Genomic DNA, 19,210 nt, shown 5'->3' with positions numbered 1-19,210 from the left:
TCACCTTTGTGAAGGAAGACTCGCATCATGCCCCGCCCACTCCACCCCTCCCCACCCTCCCCATTACAAAGTCGTTCGCAAGTCTCAATAGCCCCTGCGCAGACCCGGCTGTCAACTGTAGTGGCCTGTCAAAGCCAAGCTTTTTCCTCAGTGGCCTGATTTTTCACCCACAGTTAGCCACCAGGGGGCCGCCTATTTGGAACAAACGGTGCAGACTCCACAGCTTTCCTCCAAAGCAACCAAAACATCCCGGGGCAGCATTGGAGCAGAGCCCAGGAACTTCCCTGCAAGGGAGAACAACTTCTATCCAGCCACAAAACCTGCAAAGCCTATGGTATATAGCCTTATCACGAGTGAAAAATAAACTACAGCAAGGATTAATCGCCAAGAACCGAGGGGATTTAAGGTCCGTGGATTCTGACGGGGAGGCCCCTCCCTCTCGCCAGGGAGCCTTGGGGTCTGCGACTTTCTCTCTGGAAGCACCCGAAACACCGTGCGTCCAGGCGCAGGCAACAGTTCCCGAATTTCTGGACAGTTGTGGCTGTTAAGGCTGCTAGCCAGAGTGGTGGCTCCTCGCCCTCTTCCGTGGGATGCTCGCAAGAAGCTGGAATTAAATCACACGTCACCGGCTGGAAATCTGGAAAGCTCTGCAATAAATCATCTATACGTTGTTCAGACAGTTGAGGATACAGACCGTCATAGCTCTATCCCATTGTTGTACGAATAAACGTGTATATTGAATAATGAAGTAGGGATTGTTTTTAATGTAAGAAAACAATTGTACCCTGTCGTCAGAATAGTTTTGCTGCAAGTATACCTTCGTACCGACTGCGTTTTAGCATTTTGGGCACTCCGTATTTTTACAAGCATTCTTCAAGCCCAGAATGCAGCTGCCCGCTTCATTTTCTCCTAACCTCAACCCTGGGCTTTCAACACTTGAGGTGGAGCATGGGGGGCAGTTCAGAAATTCTTACTTGCCTGGGGCAGAACGCTGCAAGAGTATACATTATTGTTGTCTTCCGGGTTTTATTTGTACATACCCAGGGCCAAGGCAAATTAATAGGGAACCTGTGGAGTGTCTCGACTCTGCACACATCTCCCAGGATATGCATAATTATGCGGAGGGGTGTCTCCCTCAAAAGCAGGCCAGGTATTTTCCAAATTATGGGGGGGGGGGGGGGGAGGCGGGAGCAGGGAGGCGGGGGGGGGGGCCGGGTGATGTGAAGGGAACTCCAGACAGCCCGGCCCGTGGGAGGCCCCAGGAGGAGCCAGAGCGCTCTGTCCGCCGGACACGCGCCACAAGTGGTTTGGAAAAAGGGAGAGGAGCGCGCTGGCAGGGGTCACACTGGTCCTTCGGGGCAGAGAAAAGCCCGTGCTTCTGGAAGGTCCCCCCGCCTCCTTGTCACTCTTCCCCCGTTTCTTCCTCTTCGCCTACCAGAGGAATGACGTCCAAACCCGAACCTCGGTGCGCAAGCCGCCGGGTGGGTGGACGCGCGGCCGCCTAAACCGCCGCAACATCGCCACCCTGGGAAGGGCACCCTGGGAGGAGGGCACGGCCGGGACTGGGAGGAGAGGGAGCGCCCGAACCTGGGGAGGCAGGTGCGGAGGCGGCCGGCCTGGGGCGGTGCGCGCGTGGGCTGCGGGGTAGGGGTCCGCGAGCGCCCAGCAGCGGACACTTCTGAGCGTTCCCCCCCCCGAGCCCGGCGGGGGGCGTCGGGTGCCATCCTGGCGGCCCCTGGGCGGCGGCGGCGGCGGCGGCGGCGGCGGCGGCGGCGGCGCGAGCGTCTGGGAGGCCATTTCCTCGCTGCGCCCCTGGCGGAGCCGGGTTTGCTTGCTCTTGGCCGCCGCCGCCGCGCGAGTAGGACCGCCGCGAGGGTTGGAGGGGAAACCAGGTCACCGGTTCGCGGACGCGGCGCGGCGCGGGCGCCCCGGGCCCGGAGTAAGGCAGTGCCCCGGGAGCGGGCCGGGGCGGGCCGGGTGCGAGGGGGGCCCGGAGAGGCGGGGACTCCGGTGCCCGGACCACACTCGCTTCCTACGCCTATAAAAGTGGAGTGGCCGGGGAGGGCCGGCGCGGCCCTGGCGGCGGCCGCCTCTCTTCGCCCAAGGAGTTGACATTTTGCAGGACTCGCGCGACGTCCCGTCGCCGGCGCTCCCCGGGACCCCGCCGCCGGGAGGAGGGGGCGGAGGAGGGTGGAGACTGCGGGGCTTGGCCAAGGAAGGCGCACATCCTCGGGCGGGCGGCCGTGACGCGGCGGGGATTAACTTTGCATGAATAATGTGAGTGCGCTTGGAAAGGAGACCTTCTGTTCCCCGGGCTCGGGGCAAGCGCCCGCAGGCTGCCTTCCCCGGGCAGGGGCGCTCAACCCAACCGTCTGGAGGGCACTGGTAATTTGGCGAGAGGACCGCGCGGAGGCGGGGGCGTGTGGGGGGGAGGGGCGGAGGGGGCGGCAGTTCCGACCGTCCAGAAGGGTGGGCCGGCTGGCGGCGGGGGTGTCGCGGGAACCTGAGGGGTGCGGGCGGCGAAGCCGGGCGCGCGGGCGGGCGTGGGTGGAGGGTGTCAGCCGCCGTGTTACCTGCCTCCGCGGGGCTTCTGCACCCCGGGTCCGGGAGGAGGTGCCCCTCGTGCTCCGGCACCGCGCGGCGGCAGTCGGGGAGCCCCAGCGTGGGCAGTGGCGGAGCAGGGTGTCTGGGGACCCCCTCCAATCGCAGCCGCTCTGTTCCTCAAACCCCCAAGCCCAGCTGTTGACAGGCTCCTTGTGAAATGGAGTTTGGCATCCTTAGCGCCGAACCGAGTGGAAGTTTCCATGATGAGGAAGTTCTGTGACACGGGGGTTCGGAAAAGGTTGGCAGACACCGGGGAGGGGGGGGCGGGGAGGCGGTTTAAAGGGACTGTGGGTGCCCCCCATCCCCCTTTTTCTCCTGTTCCGGAACTCCGGGGTTTGGAAAGGAGAATAATCTTGAATGTTGGCGTGCGCCGTGGCCGGTGCCTGGCGGCTTGGCTTCTCCCCGCCTCCTCGGGGACTCGGTGGCGATTTCGCCTCCCTGCTGGGTCGCGCGCTTCTTTGCCTCGCTCTTCTTTTGACGCAGCATCTTCCTCTGGGTCGCCTCGAGTTGGTTCTGGTAACCAGGAGTTGTGCCAGCTGCGCTCTCCTCCCCCGGGCCTCCAGCCCCCTTCCGAGGAGGACTCATTTGGGGGAGTTGTTTTTTGTTTTTTGTTGGTTTTGTTTTTTTTTTTTAACCCTAGTAGATCGCGTCCTTCTTAGCTGCAGTTGTCATTTTGGAGGAGGATTTCCCAATGACCATTGTAGGATTATTAGTGCTAATTCTTAAGCCTTCTGATTTGTTGGAGGGGAGGGCACATAGGATGTTGTTGTCGTTGTTGTTTTTTTAATTTATTAAAGGTTAAGTGTGTACTTGTCCCCAAATGGGAAATTTTACAAAAAGAGTCTAGAAGCATAATTCCTAAGCCGAAGCAAAGAAAAAGAGTGAACCTGAACAAACAAGTTGAACACTCTCCACCCTCCGGTCTCCACACACGTTCAGATTTTGTGAAGATTGAAACACTGTGCCTAATCATCAGTAAATAAATTTGAAACAAAGTCTTCCTTGTAGCCTGTTACTGGTCTTAGGTGCTAGTGAGATGCAGTTTTAAAGACCAGTTTTGAAGTTCAAAAACTAAGCATTCCTTGGATGGTGTATCGATGTCAGAGCCCAGCAATTTTTATAATGGTAAAAGCATTGGATCCCGTAGACCTGTTAAGCAATATCTTTACATTATTTGGCCTTGTTCTAGTTTATGCTGCTTATTTACATTGTAATAATATATAGCATGTGCTAGATTACAAAGTAATAAAAATTGCATTTTAGTTCAAATATTCCATGATTCATTCTGAATATTCACTGGTGACTGATCTGCTCCCTAATTCACTTCTGCTTACCTTTCTTATTCTGAAACTAGTCAGAGACTAGGAAACATTAAAGAAAAAGGTGTTTTGATGAAAAGTATTCTGAGCAGTGGCTATTTTTAGGAGTTTTCATGCCAGTTGGCTAAGGGTTTTAATTGAGTCTAACAGAAATTCAATAGTAAGTGATTTTTTGAAGGTAATATATGGGAAGACATGGGTGAACAATCATTTATTATTTGTACACGTTAAATGGATACTGTCAAAATCTTATTTTTAATGAATTTCAAAGTTATATATATATTGGAAGTGGGACCATCTGGTAGTAGATATGATTTGCTTTTCTTTTTTAGTGAGAGTAAGTGCTACTAAATATAGCTATTGAACTATTTTTTTAATGAAGCAATTCCTGTTGGCATTATAATGCAAAGGCATAATTTTATTGACATTGGAATGTTGTTTTATAGACTAACTGGCTTTATAAGAGGAATAAGCATTCCATCTCTCTCCTTTTCGCTTCTTTATTCTGTCATAGTGATGAATTAAGACAACTGCCTTTTAATCTAACATCTTTTGGGCAAAGGTAATTTCTTAAAATTTCCTGAAGAGAAGAGAGAGTTGTGGATTCCTATCCTTTCCTGGAATTTTTGAAGTTGTTTGAAGCATGGCATGTGTGGAGCCACCCGTGGGATTGCAAGTTGGGTGTTTGTGTGTTTGTGTGTTTGTTTTAGCAAGCTTATCCTTTTGGTAGAAATCCGAGTGAGGCGATTGGTTTCTTGAACTCCTTGTCATTCTAGTGTAAGATTACGTGTCAACTTCTTAAAAAGCCCTTCTGTGACCACTTGACTCATTCTTTCTCAGAACCATCATACTGTTTTTAGTTTCTTCCCCAACGCCCCCCCCCCCCACATCACTTGGTCTTCTTTGCAATCTGAATTGTCATTTCATTTGGTACTTGTTGAATACCCATCTAGAATGTAGAGTCCAGGAGAAAAGAGTCTTGACTGCCTCATTAACCCTTGATTCTCCAGCGTCTTAAACAGTGCTTGGCACACAGTAGGAGCTGGATAGATCTTGGCTAAATAAAGCAATGGTTGCACCCAAACACGGTCTTCCTAAAAATATGTGACTAAGCAACCTGAGTGGGTACCAACTGGGTATGTCCAGACTTGTGCCTGCGTATATGTGTTTGCCATGAATATATGGTTCCATCCTTATCTGTCTTTCCCCCCCACCCTTTTTTTTTTTTTTTTGAGATGAAAGCTAGCCCCATTCTGTTCTATCTAGTGACATTGCAGAGGATTATTTCTGCAAGTTCTTCCTGGGGGCATTTGCCTTGAGTACATGCAAATCCTGCAGTTTGCCTTGACAGGTTACCCAGATTCCCTGAAGACACTGACCTTCAACTCTCTGGGTATCAGCAGAATCTTTATGAGTTCCAGAGGCATTGTCAGTGCTAAGAGTGAAATTCCAGGGAACCGACATCACTGGATGATAGCAGTGCCTTCTCACTCAGCAGGTTCTGGCAGTGCCTCTGGCCTTGGCAGCCCTAAGGGGACCAAGGGCGTGTTGTGGTGTAAGCTGGTCTACACAAGTAGCAGTTCCTGGGGAAGGGGCAGAATGGGACTGTCAGGATACAATACAAGATGGAAATCGCCCTTGGGGGTAGATTTGGAAATAACCAAATTTCCAAATTTGGACATTTGGTTACTCTGTGTTGTAAGTGAAGTCATTTAACTTTCCCCCTTTACCTCCTTTCGCACTTTCATAAACAGATTCTGAACCAGATGATTGTGCGAGGTATTGCATTATCTGAGTTTTCAAGTGACCCAGGTGTGATACCCAAAGGGTCATCTCCGAATTAGCTATTCATGGAAACTCTTTTGACAACTGAGACAAAAAGGAAACGACAATGGGTAATTATGGTAATGTGTTTTTGTTTATAGAGTATGGGCTTTCAGAAATGTGTCTGCATAAATGCATAGCAAAAATCCCACAAAGCGATAAGACTTGTGAAAATGGTAGGGGAAGAAAGATCAAAATTTTCTACAGGAGTAAAGATCATTAAACTGAAATCCTAAGTGCTTACTGCTTTATTTAATTTAGCTCTAAGCTTCTCGGTAGCCAAGTTAACAGGAAAAAGGGGGCCTGGAGGTGGCAGATATGCATTGAAGTTGTACAGATACATCATATAACATTTCTAGAGGGCTTACTATGGTGCCTGGCACCTAGTATATACTTCCATGAAATATCAAATCATATAATGGCCAGTACTTGAACTTCAATTCTACAGAATGTGAAGTAAAGTTCTTTATATGGTCGTGCCTTTTATGAGAATAAAAAATGCAGAAGACAAAATGATGAAAAGTAACCCAGTGGGAGTTTATCTTTGGGAGCCTGAGCTACTGTGGTTCAGCCGTGGAGATTCTGGCGATTGTCCCCGGTGCAAAAATAGAGCTCAGAAAACCTAGAGGAATGAATGGTTAACATGTTCTTTAGGCCGACTTTCTCAAATATCCAGTGTCTCAGCCAGGCTTTTGACTAGAGCAATCTGAGAGGACAGGACAGCCAGGTACTTGAAAATGACCTGATAGCCATGAACCTTCTGAACAGGTGGTCTTGACACTGTGTGCTTTAGTCTGTATAGCTCTTATCACCTTGCAGGGCAGTTTGGGTTTGTTTCCATTTCTGTCTCCCCCTCTAAAGTGTGATGAAGGGCTATGGGTTTATTCATGCTGGCCTCCCCAGCACTTAGCAAAGACTTTGACACCTGGGCACAGGGAAATACTTGTTGGAAAACTGAATGGGAATAGGTAAAGGGGTGGTGCTTCTCCTTCTCTTCTGTTGTTGGTATTAAGTGTCATCTTTTGACTTAGTTTTGCCCAAACTGAATGTTTGCTGCCTGAATTGCATTAGATATCTATACCACAGCTAGTAGGGCTTATGCCAGTGTCTGAACTGGTTGAGCAATGGATGGCAAATTAACCTCTTGCATTATTTAAAGTCATTTTCACTATTTGATGGGGTGCCTGGATGGCTCAGTGGGTTGAGCATCTGATTTCGGCTCAGGTCATATCTTGCAGTTCGTTGAGTTCAAGCCCCACATGAGGCTTTGCACTGACAGTGCAGAGCCTGCTTTGGATTCTCTTTCTCTCTCTCTCTCTCTCTCTCTCTCTCTCTGCCTCTCCCCTGCTCGTGCTCATGTGCACGCTCTCTCTCTCTTTCTCTGTCTCAAAAATAAATAACCATTAAAAAACATTTAAAAAATAAAAATAAATAAAGCCATTTTGACTATTTGATTTGATTTCCCATTCAGTCTACAAAAATTTGTGCCTGGTTCCACTAGTCAGCATGCGGCCTAGTGACCTATAAGACGATATGCATATATTAATACAAAGGGATTATGAAATGGTATCTACTGTGATAGAATGGATATGCTTATTGGGCTCTCTCTTATGGCCCCCTAGATGAAATAAAGTTATTTTTTTAATCTGAGGAGGCAATTGTTTTGTGGTTTCTACAGCCTGTGTGTATTAGCGTATATTGCAGTGGGATTCAGCCAGGGTTCTCTTGGTATCCAAGCGGTGTGAGGTTGAATCTATTTAGGTCAGTGAGTCTCTGATTAAGGATGTTCACTCTTCACCTTAATTTCCCCAACTTGTTAGCCAATTATGATGTTCAGGTAAGTTGGGGAGGGGGGAAATACCCAAACCACCAAGTCACAAGTAATGTATTTCCATACGCTTCTCTCAGCCGTCTGGCCAGCTGACAGCTAGAATGGTGCTCATGTTGTCCGGTCCATACTGTCCTAATTTCAAGGGACTTTGGAGAGTTTATGTGCTGGCAGGTCTTCTTGTGCAGTACTATTTTTATTGAGTGAGAAACTGAGCTCTCCTGTGAACTTAGATATCTCTTCCAAATGGCAAGTTAGGAGAGCCTGGTATTAGGACCCAGGATCCTTAACTCTGTGTCCCCAGAAGTTTACTATAGCCTTTCCATCATGATAGACACTCTAACATATACATTTACATATCTGTGCATACAACACGTAATTATATATTATAATATGTAGTGTGTATACAGCAGTATAACACCATGTAAAATAACATACGTATACAGGTGCGTGTGCTGAGTGAGCGTAACATGTAATGGCTAGGAAAGGAGTGATCTGAACTGAATTACTCATTCAACTTCTTAGTTCCAAACGAGAGGCCTCGTGGATCATGGTTTCTCTTCTGTGATAAAAAATATTCAGAATTTCGTGAGTGTTAAGCCGATTAAAGCCAAAGTTTGGACAAAAGAATGCAAACTGACAGCAGGTATGTCTTCTTCTTAATTTGGGAAATACACTTTTGTGACTCTTCTGGAGGTCCAAGAATGTTTGTGATGAGAAGAGTGGAGAGGATAGTCGTGGTTTTAGTGGCACAATGCATGATCGTGACATTCAGGAACCCATTGAATATTCTGACTGTTGTGATGCATGTTGTTCAGTGGTTCTCAGGATGATTCGGATATACTTTTCCCTCCTTTCCCCTCAGAGTCTTAAGAGGGGAAAGTCTCTGTTTTCTCAGATTTCAACAATGCTTGTACAGAAAAGGTGCTCAAAAAACAATGACTGATGATAACGATCATGATGTTCCTGGGGGTGGTCATGTTTTTCAAATTTCACTCCCAGTGTGCATAAATGTCTCAGCAGCTGGCATGTCTGTGCATGGAGACTCTGCCTCTGTGACAAGCGTGTCTCGCGTTCTTATATATAGTTAAAAAGGCAGTTCTTGTCTCTGGCTCCAACTGTACTTCCCATGCCTAGCTTCCAAACCATGGTGAGAAATGCCACCGTCACACAGATGTCCCAAGCTAAAAACCCTGTCATCAACTTTTAGTCCTTCTCCATACTCCTGAGTATTTCGGCAGATCCTCATATTATTTTACTGTTTACTTGTTTACTGTTTATTTATGTTACTCCGTGGTCAATTATGTTTGGGAAATCCTGAGTTTAACAACTTAACACAAGAATTTTTCAGAGACTGTGTTTATGATTGTGTGCATTATGAATCTCCAAGAGGGAGAGCAGGTAACAAAACTTATTTGCTCACCATTTTCTTCCTGTGTGTGTGTGTGTGTGTGTGTGTGTAAAAACGCAAATGGCTAAAGTGTAGTGCAAGAGGTGGTGAGGAACAGTTCATAGCACTACACTTAAAAAAATTAGTCTCATTTGTTTTAGCCGCTGACTACATTTTATAATAAGTTCTGATTCCTAGGAGCAGTATCAATCCTACAGCAGAAACTTGATGTTTTTCACACAAAAAAAGGCTTATGAGTTGTATTCAACACTGACTAATGTTGCCATTGTTGAAGTCTTTTGCAATGATATAAAAATTATGCTAAATTGATATTACTTTTAAAGTATTATAATCATAAAATGTATCTTTTCTTGACTTTATTCCTGAGATCTGGATGTGCTGATTTACATAAGCCAGAGAATGGCTTGTTTTTGCCATGTGTGTTTTTGTTTACCTTTTTGAATGTCACCTAAGCTCCACCATAATTTCTGCTCCAATTCTAGCATCTAGGTAGAGATCTAGAATAATGTGTTTATATCTGAAATGTAGCTACAATAAGGGGAAGTATAATGTTGTATATTCTTGTATTATTTGTCCTTTGATTTAAAAAAAAAAAGGAACCATGGAAACCTTACACAGAAAAATCTTTTTAAAAACAATTTCAGGGGCTCCTGGGTGGCGCAGTCGGTTGAGCGTCCGACTTCAGCCAGGTCACGATCTCGTGGTCTGTGAGTTCGAGCCCCGCGTCGGGCTCTGGGCTGATGGCTCAGAGCCTGGAGCCTGTTTCCAATTGTGTCTCCCTCTCTCTCTGCCCCTCCCCCGTTCATGCTCTGTCTCTCTCTGTCCCCCCCAAAAATAAATAAACGTTGAAAAAAAAATTAAAAAAAAAAATAAAAACAATTTCAGTTATGGCCTATGTGGATGATGAATATATCAATTTATCCTGTAGTGTAGTAGTTAGAAGGGCTTTGAAAAACACTTTGTCCCTCTGAGGACTCTGTAAAAAAAGCCTCCTAGGCTTTTGGTTTATTAATTTGATCTGTCCGTCTGTAGCTTCATTAACATAAGGTATTGTTAAGGTGAAGGCATTCTCTAGAATGAACTCTACATGCATTCATTTACTGCTAACTAAGGATATATGTTTAGTTATCCTTATTGAGGTTGTCACAGAAACCAAGCCTTAAAATGAGTAAACTTATTATTTTAAAGTAGGCACCACACCCACCACGGGGCTTGAACTCACAACCCTAAGATTATGTATGAGTCATGTGCTCTACTAAGTCAGCTAGGTGCCCCGAGTAAACTTATTTTTTTATCCTGACTGTGTCCATCCTTCCATCCCTCCATCTTTCCATCTCTGCATTCATACCTCTATCCCACCTCCCACAATCCATGAATCCATATGTGATTCATTCCTCTATCCCACCTCCCACCATCCATCATCTCATATATGCACTGGACATCTGCTGGGTGCCAGACTCTATGGTAGGTGCCAAGACACCATGGTGAACATTTAATTTTTTTTAATGTTTATTTATTCTTGACAGAGAGAAAGAGAGTATGAGCAGGGGAGGGGCAGAGAGAGAGAGAGAGAGAGAGAGAGAGGGAGGGAAACACAGAATCTGAAGCAGGTTCCAGGCTCTAAACTGTCAGCACAGAGCCCGATGTGGGGCTTGAACTCATGAACTGTGAGATCATGACCTGAGCTGGTGTCAGGTGCCTAACCCACTGAGCCACCCGGGTGCCCCCATTTAAAAATCCTTGCTGTAGAGATGCTCAGAGACTCTTGGTGCAATCTACAGAAATTAATTTGGTCTCTCACAGTGTTTCCCCACCTCAACTATTGGCATTTGGGGCCAGATAATTCTTTGCTGTGGAGAGCTGCCCTGTGTTTATCAGCATCACTGGCCCCTACCCACTACATACCAGTAGCCCTCCCCCCGCCCCACCCATGCTCCAATTGCAGCAATCAAAAATGTCTCCAGATATTGCCAAATGTCTTGTGGGAGGCAAACTCATCCCTACTGCAAACCACTGGTATAGAGTTAAGAATGAGAGCTGAGGAGTGGGAATGTGTGGATTCATAGCCTAGCTTCACCTGGCTTTGTTGCATGTGCTCAGTTTCTTCATTAAATGGAATCATGTAGCATTTGACCCCACAGTTAAGTGTTCCTAAATATTAGCCATTGTAGCAGCAGTAGAATTAATACCTCAACAGGCAGTTACAATATTGATAAGTTATGTGATGGAGCAAGTACACTGTGGAGTGGGAACCCAGAGTCAGGCGTGCGGTGAGTTCTAGGCAGCAAGAACACCACATACCAATGTATGAAGCGGGGTAAAAGTATGAAACCTTTGGGAAGTTGCATGGAGCCCAATCCTTTGAATATCAAAGGACAATAAATGAAGCTGTTGGAACAGGTAGGAGTCACATGGTGAAGACTTTTCTGGCCACAGTAAGGAAGATGGACTTTTTCTTAATAGCATGAAGAAACTAAATGTTCAGCAAGTCAGATTTTTATTTTAGCAGAGTTATTTGGGATAGATCTTGAGTGGGAGTGAGACTGAAAACGATAAGCCCAGTTAGGGACTCTCTGAATAATCCACCGAGAGATGATGGCTGCCGGAACCAAGGCAGTTACATGTTGCCGTGATGTCTTTGGGAACAGATTTCACTTTCTCCAAGATGTGGCAAAATTCTTCTAAGTTAATTCCAATAATGAATATTTTTAGCAAGATGGCTTTACATTTGGGAGAATTTCAAGTTTAATTTGAAAGCAGATTACATGATAGATTCTCTGTAGAATGTTTTCAAATAAAGCTTAAAGACCATCTCACAGCCTATTCATAGCTGAATATTACTCAAGGGTTTTTCTGCTATTGTATACATATGTCTACAGTTCCTAGTCAGACAGAAACATACTTCTGAACAACTACATTGAATTATCATTGACATTGGTGTGTTGAGATTCATTATTAAGTGTTGGTTTTCTGACTGATAGTGATTTCATTTCTTTAATGACCAAAATTGAAATGGATGGAGAAGATGAATGAATGAATGAATGAATGAATGAGACATTATGGCAATATCACCAAATTGAGAGTAAAAAATTTTTGGATAAGTCTCTTGATTTATCTGAGCTTTAATTTTCATAGTCATAAAACAGTAAATTTATCTAGATAAATTAGATAATCTCAAAGTTATCCTTAGCTCAGAAGTTGGCACACATTTTCTATAATAGGCCATATATAGTATTTTAAGCTTTTTCAAGATGTACAATCTCCACTGAGACTACTCGACTCTGCTGCTGTAGTGTGAAAGCAGCCATAGATAATAGGCAAATAAATGATCATGGCTGTGTACAATAACTTTATGTACAGAAACAGAAGGTGGGTTATAATTCGCTAGCCCCTGCCTGGTAGCCCAGCAGGAGTACAGTGGAAATATAACATGAGCCACATATGTAGTTTGAAATTTTACCGTAGCCACATGATAAATGAGTAAAAAGCAACCAGTGAGTTCAATTTCAATAACATACTTTATTTCACCCAGTATATTCACAATATTATTAACTTGTAATCCATATAAAAATATCAATGAGATGTTTTACTTTTTGCATGAAATCTTCAGTATCTGGTGTGTGTTTTATACTCGCAGCGCATCTCAACTTTGACTAGTCACATTTCAAGTGCTCAATAGCCATTTGTAATTGGGCAATATGACTATAGCCTTAGGAGTGTGTGATTTTACCAAATTCCATGCAAAAATAAGTTATATGCAGTATTTAAAGTGAGACACGTTATTTTTCTTGCCACATAGATTGGTTAGGAAAACATTACGCTTTGAAATGAAGAATACACAGTGGCTAAAACACTGTTTATTTTTCAGTCGTGTGAAGTTGAAAACTGCTGTCCCTGACTGGTTGGTGGCTATGCTCCATAGCCGTTCAAGGGAGTCCCAAGTGCCTTTAGTCTTGGGGTCCTTCATCTTCTACTCATGGCTACCAAGATCCTGGCTTCACTCCATCCGACCACAGGGAGGCAATGAGAGAGTAGAGAAGCACACAGGCTTGAAAGTGACACAAAACCATTTTGCTAAAATTCCACTGGTGAAAACAAATCATAAATCACAAATCATACGTCCCCACCTAAATGAAGCAGGATGGGAAACAGTCCCTATGGCAGCTTTCCAGTGATGACTCTATTCCCCGGGAAAGAAGAAGAATTATTTGGTGGTCAGGGAGCTGTCTTTTCCATACTGTGCTACTCTGTTTTTTAATTCTTATGTGGCCTTCATCACATCACTGTCTCGCTGCTTTTGGAGGCATTGGCAAGCGATGAAAACATCTTCACGGCTGTGAGGTAACCCATTTCTATTTTTTGGTGCAGTACCACTATCCTGTCTGACCTAATTCTCTTTCCTCACTTCCTCCTTATTCGTATGGGGTCATCTTTTAATCTTGCTAGACCTGAATTTTCCTTTTAGTCTTTGAGCATCATTTTTATTTCCTTAATAGATCTATGTGGGTCATCCTATGCACATAGTATTGGGAGTTTGCCAATCAATCCTGATAGTACCGATTTTTTTTTAAGGAAACTAAAATTTAGAGTAGAGCTATCAGAGAGCAGAGGCCAGTGCTGATTGTTGATGTGTTGACAGAGGTATTGAAGCCATTTCCCTGGTATCCTCTTACAGAACTTCAGACTGTTTAAATAAATGACTCATTACATAATATCTTGGATAAAAATACCAATTTTCCTAATATTTATCCTATTTACCATTTCTTACTGCAATAGGGAACCCTCTTTTTTTTTTTTTTAGCAAAAAGGGTGTTTGCTTGTTTTCTTCCCAAAGTATAAATGTGCTTTATCAAATATTCAGTGTGTTCTATAGAAGTGCCTCCCATGAAGGAAATGTAAGAGGGGCATGAATAATAAAAGTGAGGTAAGTGAAAAGAACAAAGAAGCCTTTTCCTTCCACCTATGCATATTTTACCTTTCTGAAAACCTTATTATTTAATTATTATTAAAATGCCGTATTTTAAGAAGGAAGGAAATGCAAAGCACACATACATTTTGGATTATTAAGAAATAACGCCAACCAGTGATAAGTATGCTGAGAACATGTAAAAGAAAAAAGAAATAATTGTATTCCTTTATATTAGCGTAGGTGGGGTTGTCTTCAACTTCACAAGCCAATTTTTGTGAAGTATTTTGCAAACCTTTTGAAGATTAAATTTCGAGATATTAAGAAGTTAATCCTGATAAATTCCTCTCAGGTACAGAATCCAGCTAATTAATTCTTGATATTCCAGAATAGGGAGGAAATGATTATCTGAATAATCGCTAACTTGTTACTGGCCCATCACTGGGGTCTTTGGGGCTCAGGGTAACTCACAGTGTGGGTGCCATTAATGTCTTATTCTAAAGTCCTGTCACAGATCAGGGAGGAGAGACACCCACCCCTGCCATTACCCTTATTGGCTAAGTGTGTCTGCAGAGGGAAAAGCTGGGGGTCCTGGGTCCTGGACTGGTTGAGAGCTGAGGCATTGGCAAGAGAGATCAGGATGTGGGGTGCTGGACGTCCATACAGGTGTTGAGTTGGATGTCTGGTTTTGCCCTTTCCTAGCCTATGGTCTCTCCTGCAAGTTTCTTAACTGCTTTGAACTTCAGTCATCCATCTGTGCAATAGGAAGAATACTGGTGCTTACATCACAGCATTGTGGAGGAGATTATGTGACATAATGATTATTCACTGCTTAGCCAGTACCTAGTGCCTGGTGAGTGCTCAAAACATAGAAGTCCAATGCGCTATCCATTGCGCAACAGAGCCACCTTGCTCAAAACATAGAAAACAATTTTTGTTATCATTTTATTATTGCAGAAATAGTAAAATCAATTGTCTTGAAGTAAACCTGCACCCTGGAGATAGAGAGATTTCTCACCCAAAAGACAAGAAATCAAAGAGAGAGACCCAGGAGTTAACATACGAATTTCCATAATCATTTTGCATCATTAGTCATTCTTCATTTAGTTTTATGATGTGTTTATTGGTAATGGTCTTCTTTTTATAGATGACCTAGCATTTTTCAATCTCAAGAGATATGTTTGATGGTTAATTGTTGAATTTAGTGAACCCTCGGGATTTGAAGAAAATACGAATAATAGATGTTCAGTTAACTGTCTGGGACTCCAGCCTCTTGAACACACATTTTACTCTCCCATGTGTGTTGAATATGATGTCTAAGCTGATTACCTCTCTTCCTTTTTTTCATAGCAGGCACTCCTCTCTCTTATTCTAATACTTTTCTACTGTCCACATTCAAATGTCTTCACTTAAAATCCATAATATATTTTTCCCTGCTTCTGTTTTAACCCAGCTTCCCAATGTCCTTCATTCAAGGAACTCCCAAAATCCTGCCCTGATTAATTAAGATTGAGATCCAAATTTGCTTTAACCCTGCCCTGATGAAACATGCCGCTTCAATGACAATTCTTCTCACCCCTTTGTCCCTTTGTAATATTACATGGTTAGTCACTTACTATATATATATTTCTTCACTGTCCAATGTCCAAACCTCATATTGGTCAGTGAAATAGATATTTCTTTGCTAGATTTCAAGTTCCAAGAGGGCAGGGACTGGGTGTTTTACAAGTTTAGTGGAGTCTAGAACGTAGGCCCAGAAAGTAGGTGCTGAGTAATGCTTTCCTGCTGTTTTGACCAATCACACGTAGGCTGTTTTCATATAATCAGGATGAATCTAATTTTAAAATGAACAACCGTGTGTCCTCAGATGAACCAGAATATACACTTACAAGGCCCTGCTGTCCTGCATTATAAATAAGGGAGTAGGTTGTCTAACAGGGAAAAGTTCTGCTGTTCTTTTCCCTTAAAAAAACAACAACAAAACAAACAAACAAAACAAAACAAAAAAACTATCCACACATAAGAACTGAGATAGAAGATCTTCCCATCTCCTCAACCAAGTTGACCAAAAATCAGGGCCCCAAAGTAGATGTTCTCTGCAAAGACGAAACCCAGCAAAAACCTACAATCTAAGAAGAGTGACTTCTGGGGATTTGTTTTTTTTTTTTTCTTTTTAATTTTTTTTCAACGTTTATTTATTTTTGGGACAGAGAGAGACAGAGCATGAACGGGGGAGGGGCAGAGAGAGAGGGAGACACAGAATCGGAAACAGGCTCCAGGCTCTGAGCCATCAGCCCAGAGCCTGACGCGGGGCTCGAACTCACGGACCGCGAGATCGTGACCTGGCTGAAGTCGGACGCTTAACCGACTGCGCCACCCAGGCGCCCCTGACTTCTGGGGATTTGTAAAGGAACGTCCATCCTTAAGAATGGCTTACTGTAAATAGACCCCAAGCTTGAAGGCCTGCTTCCTCAACTTGTATAACAGCAAGGACTTCCTTCAGTGATAGGTTCAAGTTTCTGCAGGGAAAACATTCAGAGATATGACCCTTGGGCATGTTGCTTCCGCGGCATCTTTCACAACACCTAGCTTTTCTGTAGACTTTTTCTGCTTAAGATCTTAGTGTCTCAGAATTCCCATTACATGGAGGATAAATGATTTAACATTGCCCTGAGGGGGGTTACAATTCAGTCCTCTTCTTTGTGTAGCAGGGTTTTGAAATAACTGTTTCATTTTTGCTATATTGTGGTTGTAAATCCCCACCGGTAATTCATTAAAGTTTCATTTGAACCATCGCGGTGGCAGCTCTTCATCTTTGCCTCTTCCCAGCACTAGAGGGAGACCCCCTTCTCGGAGTTAAGTTTTGTTACTTGACTTCTTGCAGGAGTTTGACTTCAGGGGCATTTGAAACTAATAGGGATTATGTTTGCATTTCCTGCCCTCCTTAAGCTTATTCTGTCAATGGGAGAGAAAGGAATGTGCCTAAAGTTGTGTTTCTGATGGTCTCAAAGAAGTGGGACCAGAGCCCACAGCTCTGATTCTTTGCTCAGGACCTTAAGGATGGAAACATCAGTCCCTCTAAAACAGAGGACTCGGAGAGCTCTTATATCAGAGGAACCTGAGGATCGGGTGGCTGCCAGCCCAATATTCCTTCAACACACTTGCCATAGGAGTTCTGTCCCCAAAAGCAGGCCCTAAGATGAAAATTCAAGTGCACGTTATTTTAGGGGGAAGATCAAGAAAACACCCACTGGAGATGGGTAAGTCAGACAGGGCAGAGATAGCAGCCAACAGGTGGTGGTATCAAACCAGTTACCACTGTGGACGCCTGAAGCTTAGTCACGTTGGCGAACTCTGGGAGACAGTGTGGAACATGTGTCTCATAGGTACCCCACCCAAGATGCAGGCTTGAGTGTATTAATTCACCAGAACCTTTCAGGCATTAGTTGAGGACTCCCTCCAGAGGCGATTGATGCCCTGGTGTTTAAGAACTAGCCACTCGGACAGCCAAGAGCACACCTCAAGGCAAAGGAATGCAGGTTTTGGCGGTCAGAAGACAAGCTGGTGGGCCCTGAGGTGGTGCCCATGGGTATAGGGTTAGGTAGGGTGGCAGCAGCCTCTACTGCACTTCAGCTGTTTTCATCACTGCATATTACCAGGCCGGGCAACCTATGTCCCCATTTCCACCCAAGGATCGCTGGTCTCCTTTGGACTCTGCTTTGTTCTCAAGAGGTGCGTGCAAACTGCCTTTAGCGGGAGCAGTGGAGCAGACCGCACCATCAGTTGGTCTAGGATTGACTAGAGAAGGATCCATTGAAACAGGAGGCACAGCCAGACTTCCCACCCTTTTGCTCAGCCCCATCATCTCTTTCCCACACTGTCTTCATTCTAAGAACTTCTTCTTCACCTGAGTTAGCCTAGGGGTCCTGGTGAGTACATTCTCTCTCCTGATAGTTTTATGTTCCTGTCTGTACCATGCCGTTTTCCCCCAGAGCAGGATTTCTCAACCTGGGTACTACTGACATTTGGGGGCAGATAATTCTTCATTTTGGGGAGCTGCCCTGTGCATGGTAGAATGTTTAGCAGCATCCCTGATCTCTACCCTCTCAATGCCATTAGCATCCCCTCTCGAGTTGTGACCATCAAAAATGTCTCCAGACATTGCCAGTTGCCCTCTGGGAGACATAACTGTCCCCCTTGAAAACCACTTCCTTAGACCTTAGTTCCAAATCTTAATCCCACTCTCCCCCAAGGTCCTCATCAATTATAGATACCCATTTATTACGATCCTAGTCATAAAGGGAGGGGTTGGGAGAGGCATTCCCAAATCCAGGAAATGTGAACATTTTTCCCAGTTGACTCTCATACACCTTCTCCTCCATCTCTCACCCATGCCCTACTCTAACCAGGAATCAAGAATCACTGTCCTAGGGGCGCCCGGGTGGCTCAGTCCATTAAGTGTCCAACTCTTGATTTTGGCTCAGATCATGATGGGTTGTGGGATCCAGCCCTGCGATGGACTCTGCTTGGAGTGTGGAGCCTGCTTAAGATTCTCTCTCTCTCTCCTTCTGCCAATCTCCCCAGCTTTCGCTTTTGCGCGCACACGCTCTCTCTCTCTCAAAAAAAAAAAAAAAAAGAACAAACAAAAAAAGGAATCACTGTCCTGGTCTCTCTCTTTTTTCTCCCCTGCTTTCTCTTCTGCCCACTTGGCACCGTAGACGATTGCAATTTGGAAGATGCCACTTTTCATTTCCGCCTGCTTTTTCAAGGCTCCTGCTCAATTCAGTAAAGAAAACGCTAATGGCAAATCAGCGAACAAAGTATATAGTAAGATGTAATGTATTATTTTTAAAATTAGGTCCATTCATTCATTCTTTTAGCAAACGTTCATCCAGCACGAAATATGTGTCAGGTACAGAGTTGGGTACAGTGTGAGCAACACGTTCCCTGATCCCTTCGGACAGATACCAGAAGTGACAACCCAAAAGGCAGTCTCATCAAAACGAGTGTTTTTATTTTATCAACACATGTGTACCCTAAATTCTAGAAGCTGGAGACACAGAAAACCAGTATTGTACCAGGAAAAGTTGCAGTCACTGGCTCAGTGTTTCCTAGCTTGGGAAGTCTAACTATGTGGTTCAGGCTTAGGACATGATGCCCTGAACTATAGAATTTATTTCTGTCCCATTCAGAAGTATTTTATGAGCACACTGCACCTGGACGAGCGGGTTTCACAGTTTAGCGAGTTCCTGAAGTGAAATGTTAGTAAGTCTTTCACACTTCGGTGTGCCAGAATCTCTTTTGCTTTCCCTGCTTTA

General features: G+C 44.6%; 2 protein-coding genes across 5 annotated transcripts in view; one reads left to right on the top strand and one right to left on the bottom strand.

Moving 5' to 3' along the window:
• Nucleotides 1–1,893: 1,893 nt before the first annotated feature.
• On the bottom strand, nt 1,894–3,189 carry LOC122491043 (basic proline-rich protein-like). The gene is made up of 2 exons (XM_043593318.1): nt 2,988–3,189; nt 1,894–2,714 (listed from the first exon to the last, which is right to left on the bottom strand). The coding sequence occupies exons 1-2, from the start codon at nt 3,187–3,189 to the stop codon at nt 1,894–1,896; spliced, it is 1,023 nt and encodes a 340-aa protein (XP_043449253.1).
• The window catches only part of THRB (thyroid hormone receptor beta), a 388,850-nt gene continuing 371,828 nt past the window's right edge, over nt 2,189–19,210 (top strand). For 3 of the 4 annotated variants that reach the window (XM_043595534.1, XM_043595535.1, XM_043595531.1), the window contains exon 1: nt 2,236–2,385. The gene's annotated coding sequence lies outside the window, so the exon portion shown is untranslated. Of the gene's footprint in view, nt 2,386–19,210 lie in introns of all 4 variants that reach the window. The other variant, XM_043595532.1, reaches the window with a different exon arrangement.

This window comes from Prionailurus bengalensis, chromosome C2, assembly GCF_016509475.1.
Source record: "Prionailurus bengalensis isolate Pbe53 chromosome C2, Fcat_Pben_1.1_paternal_pri, whole genome shotgun sequence".
NCBI lineage: Eukaryota > Metazoa > Chordata > Mammalia > Carnivora > Felidae > Prionailurus > Prionailurus bengalensis.
This window is presented reverse-complemented; position numbering and strand designations above follow the sequence as displayed.

Bases quoted from the DNA above. Each gene is read 5' to 3' on its own strand.
- LOC122491043 (XM_043593318.1), bottom strand. From the start codon at position 3,189: ATGAGTCCTCCTCGGAAGGGGGCTGGAGGCCCGGGGGAGGAGAGCGCA. The intron at 2,715-2,987 runs GCACCGGCCACG...TTTGAGGAACAG, and splicing joins GGGAGAAGCCAAGCCGCCAG to AGCGGCTGCGATTGGAGGGG.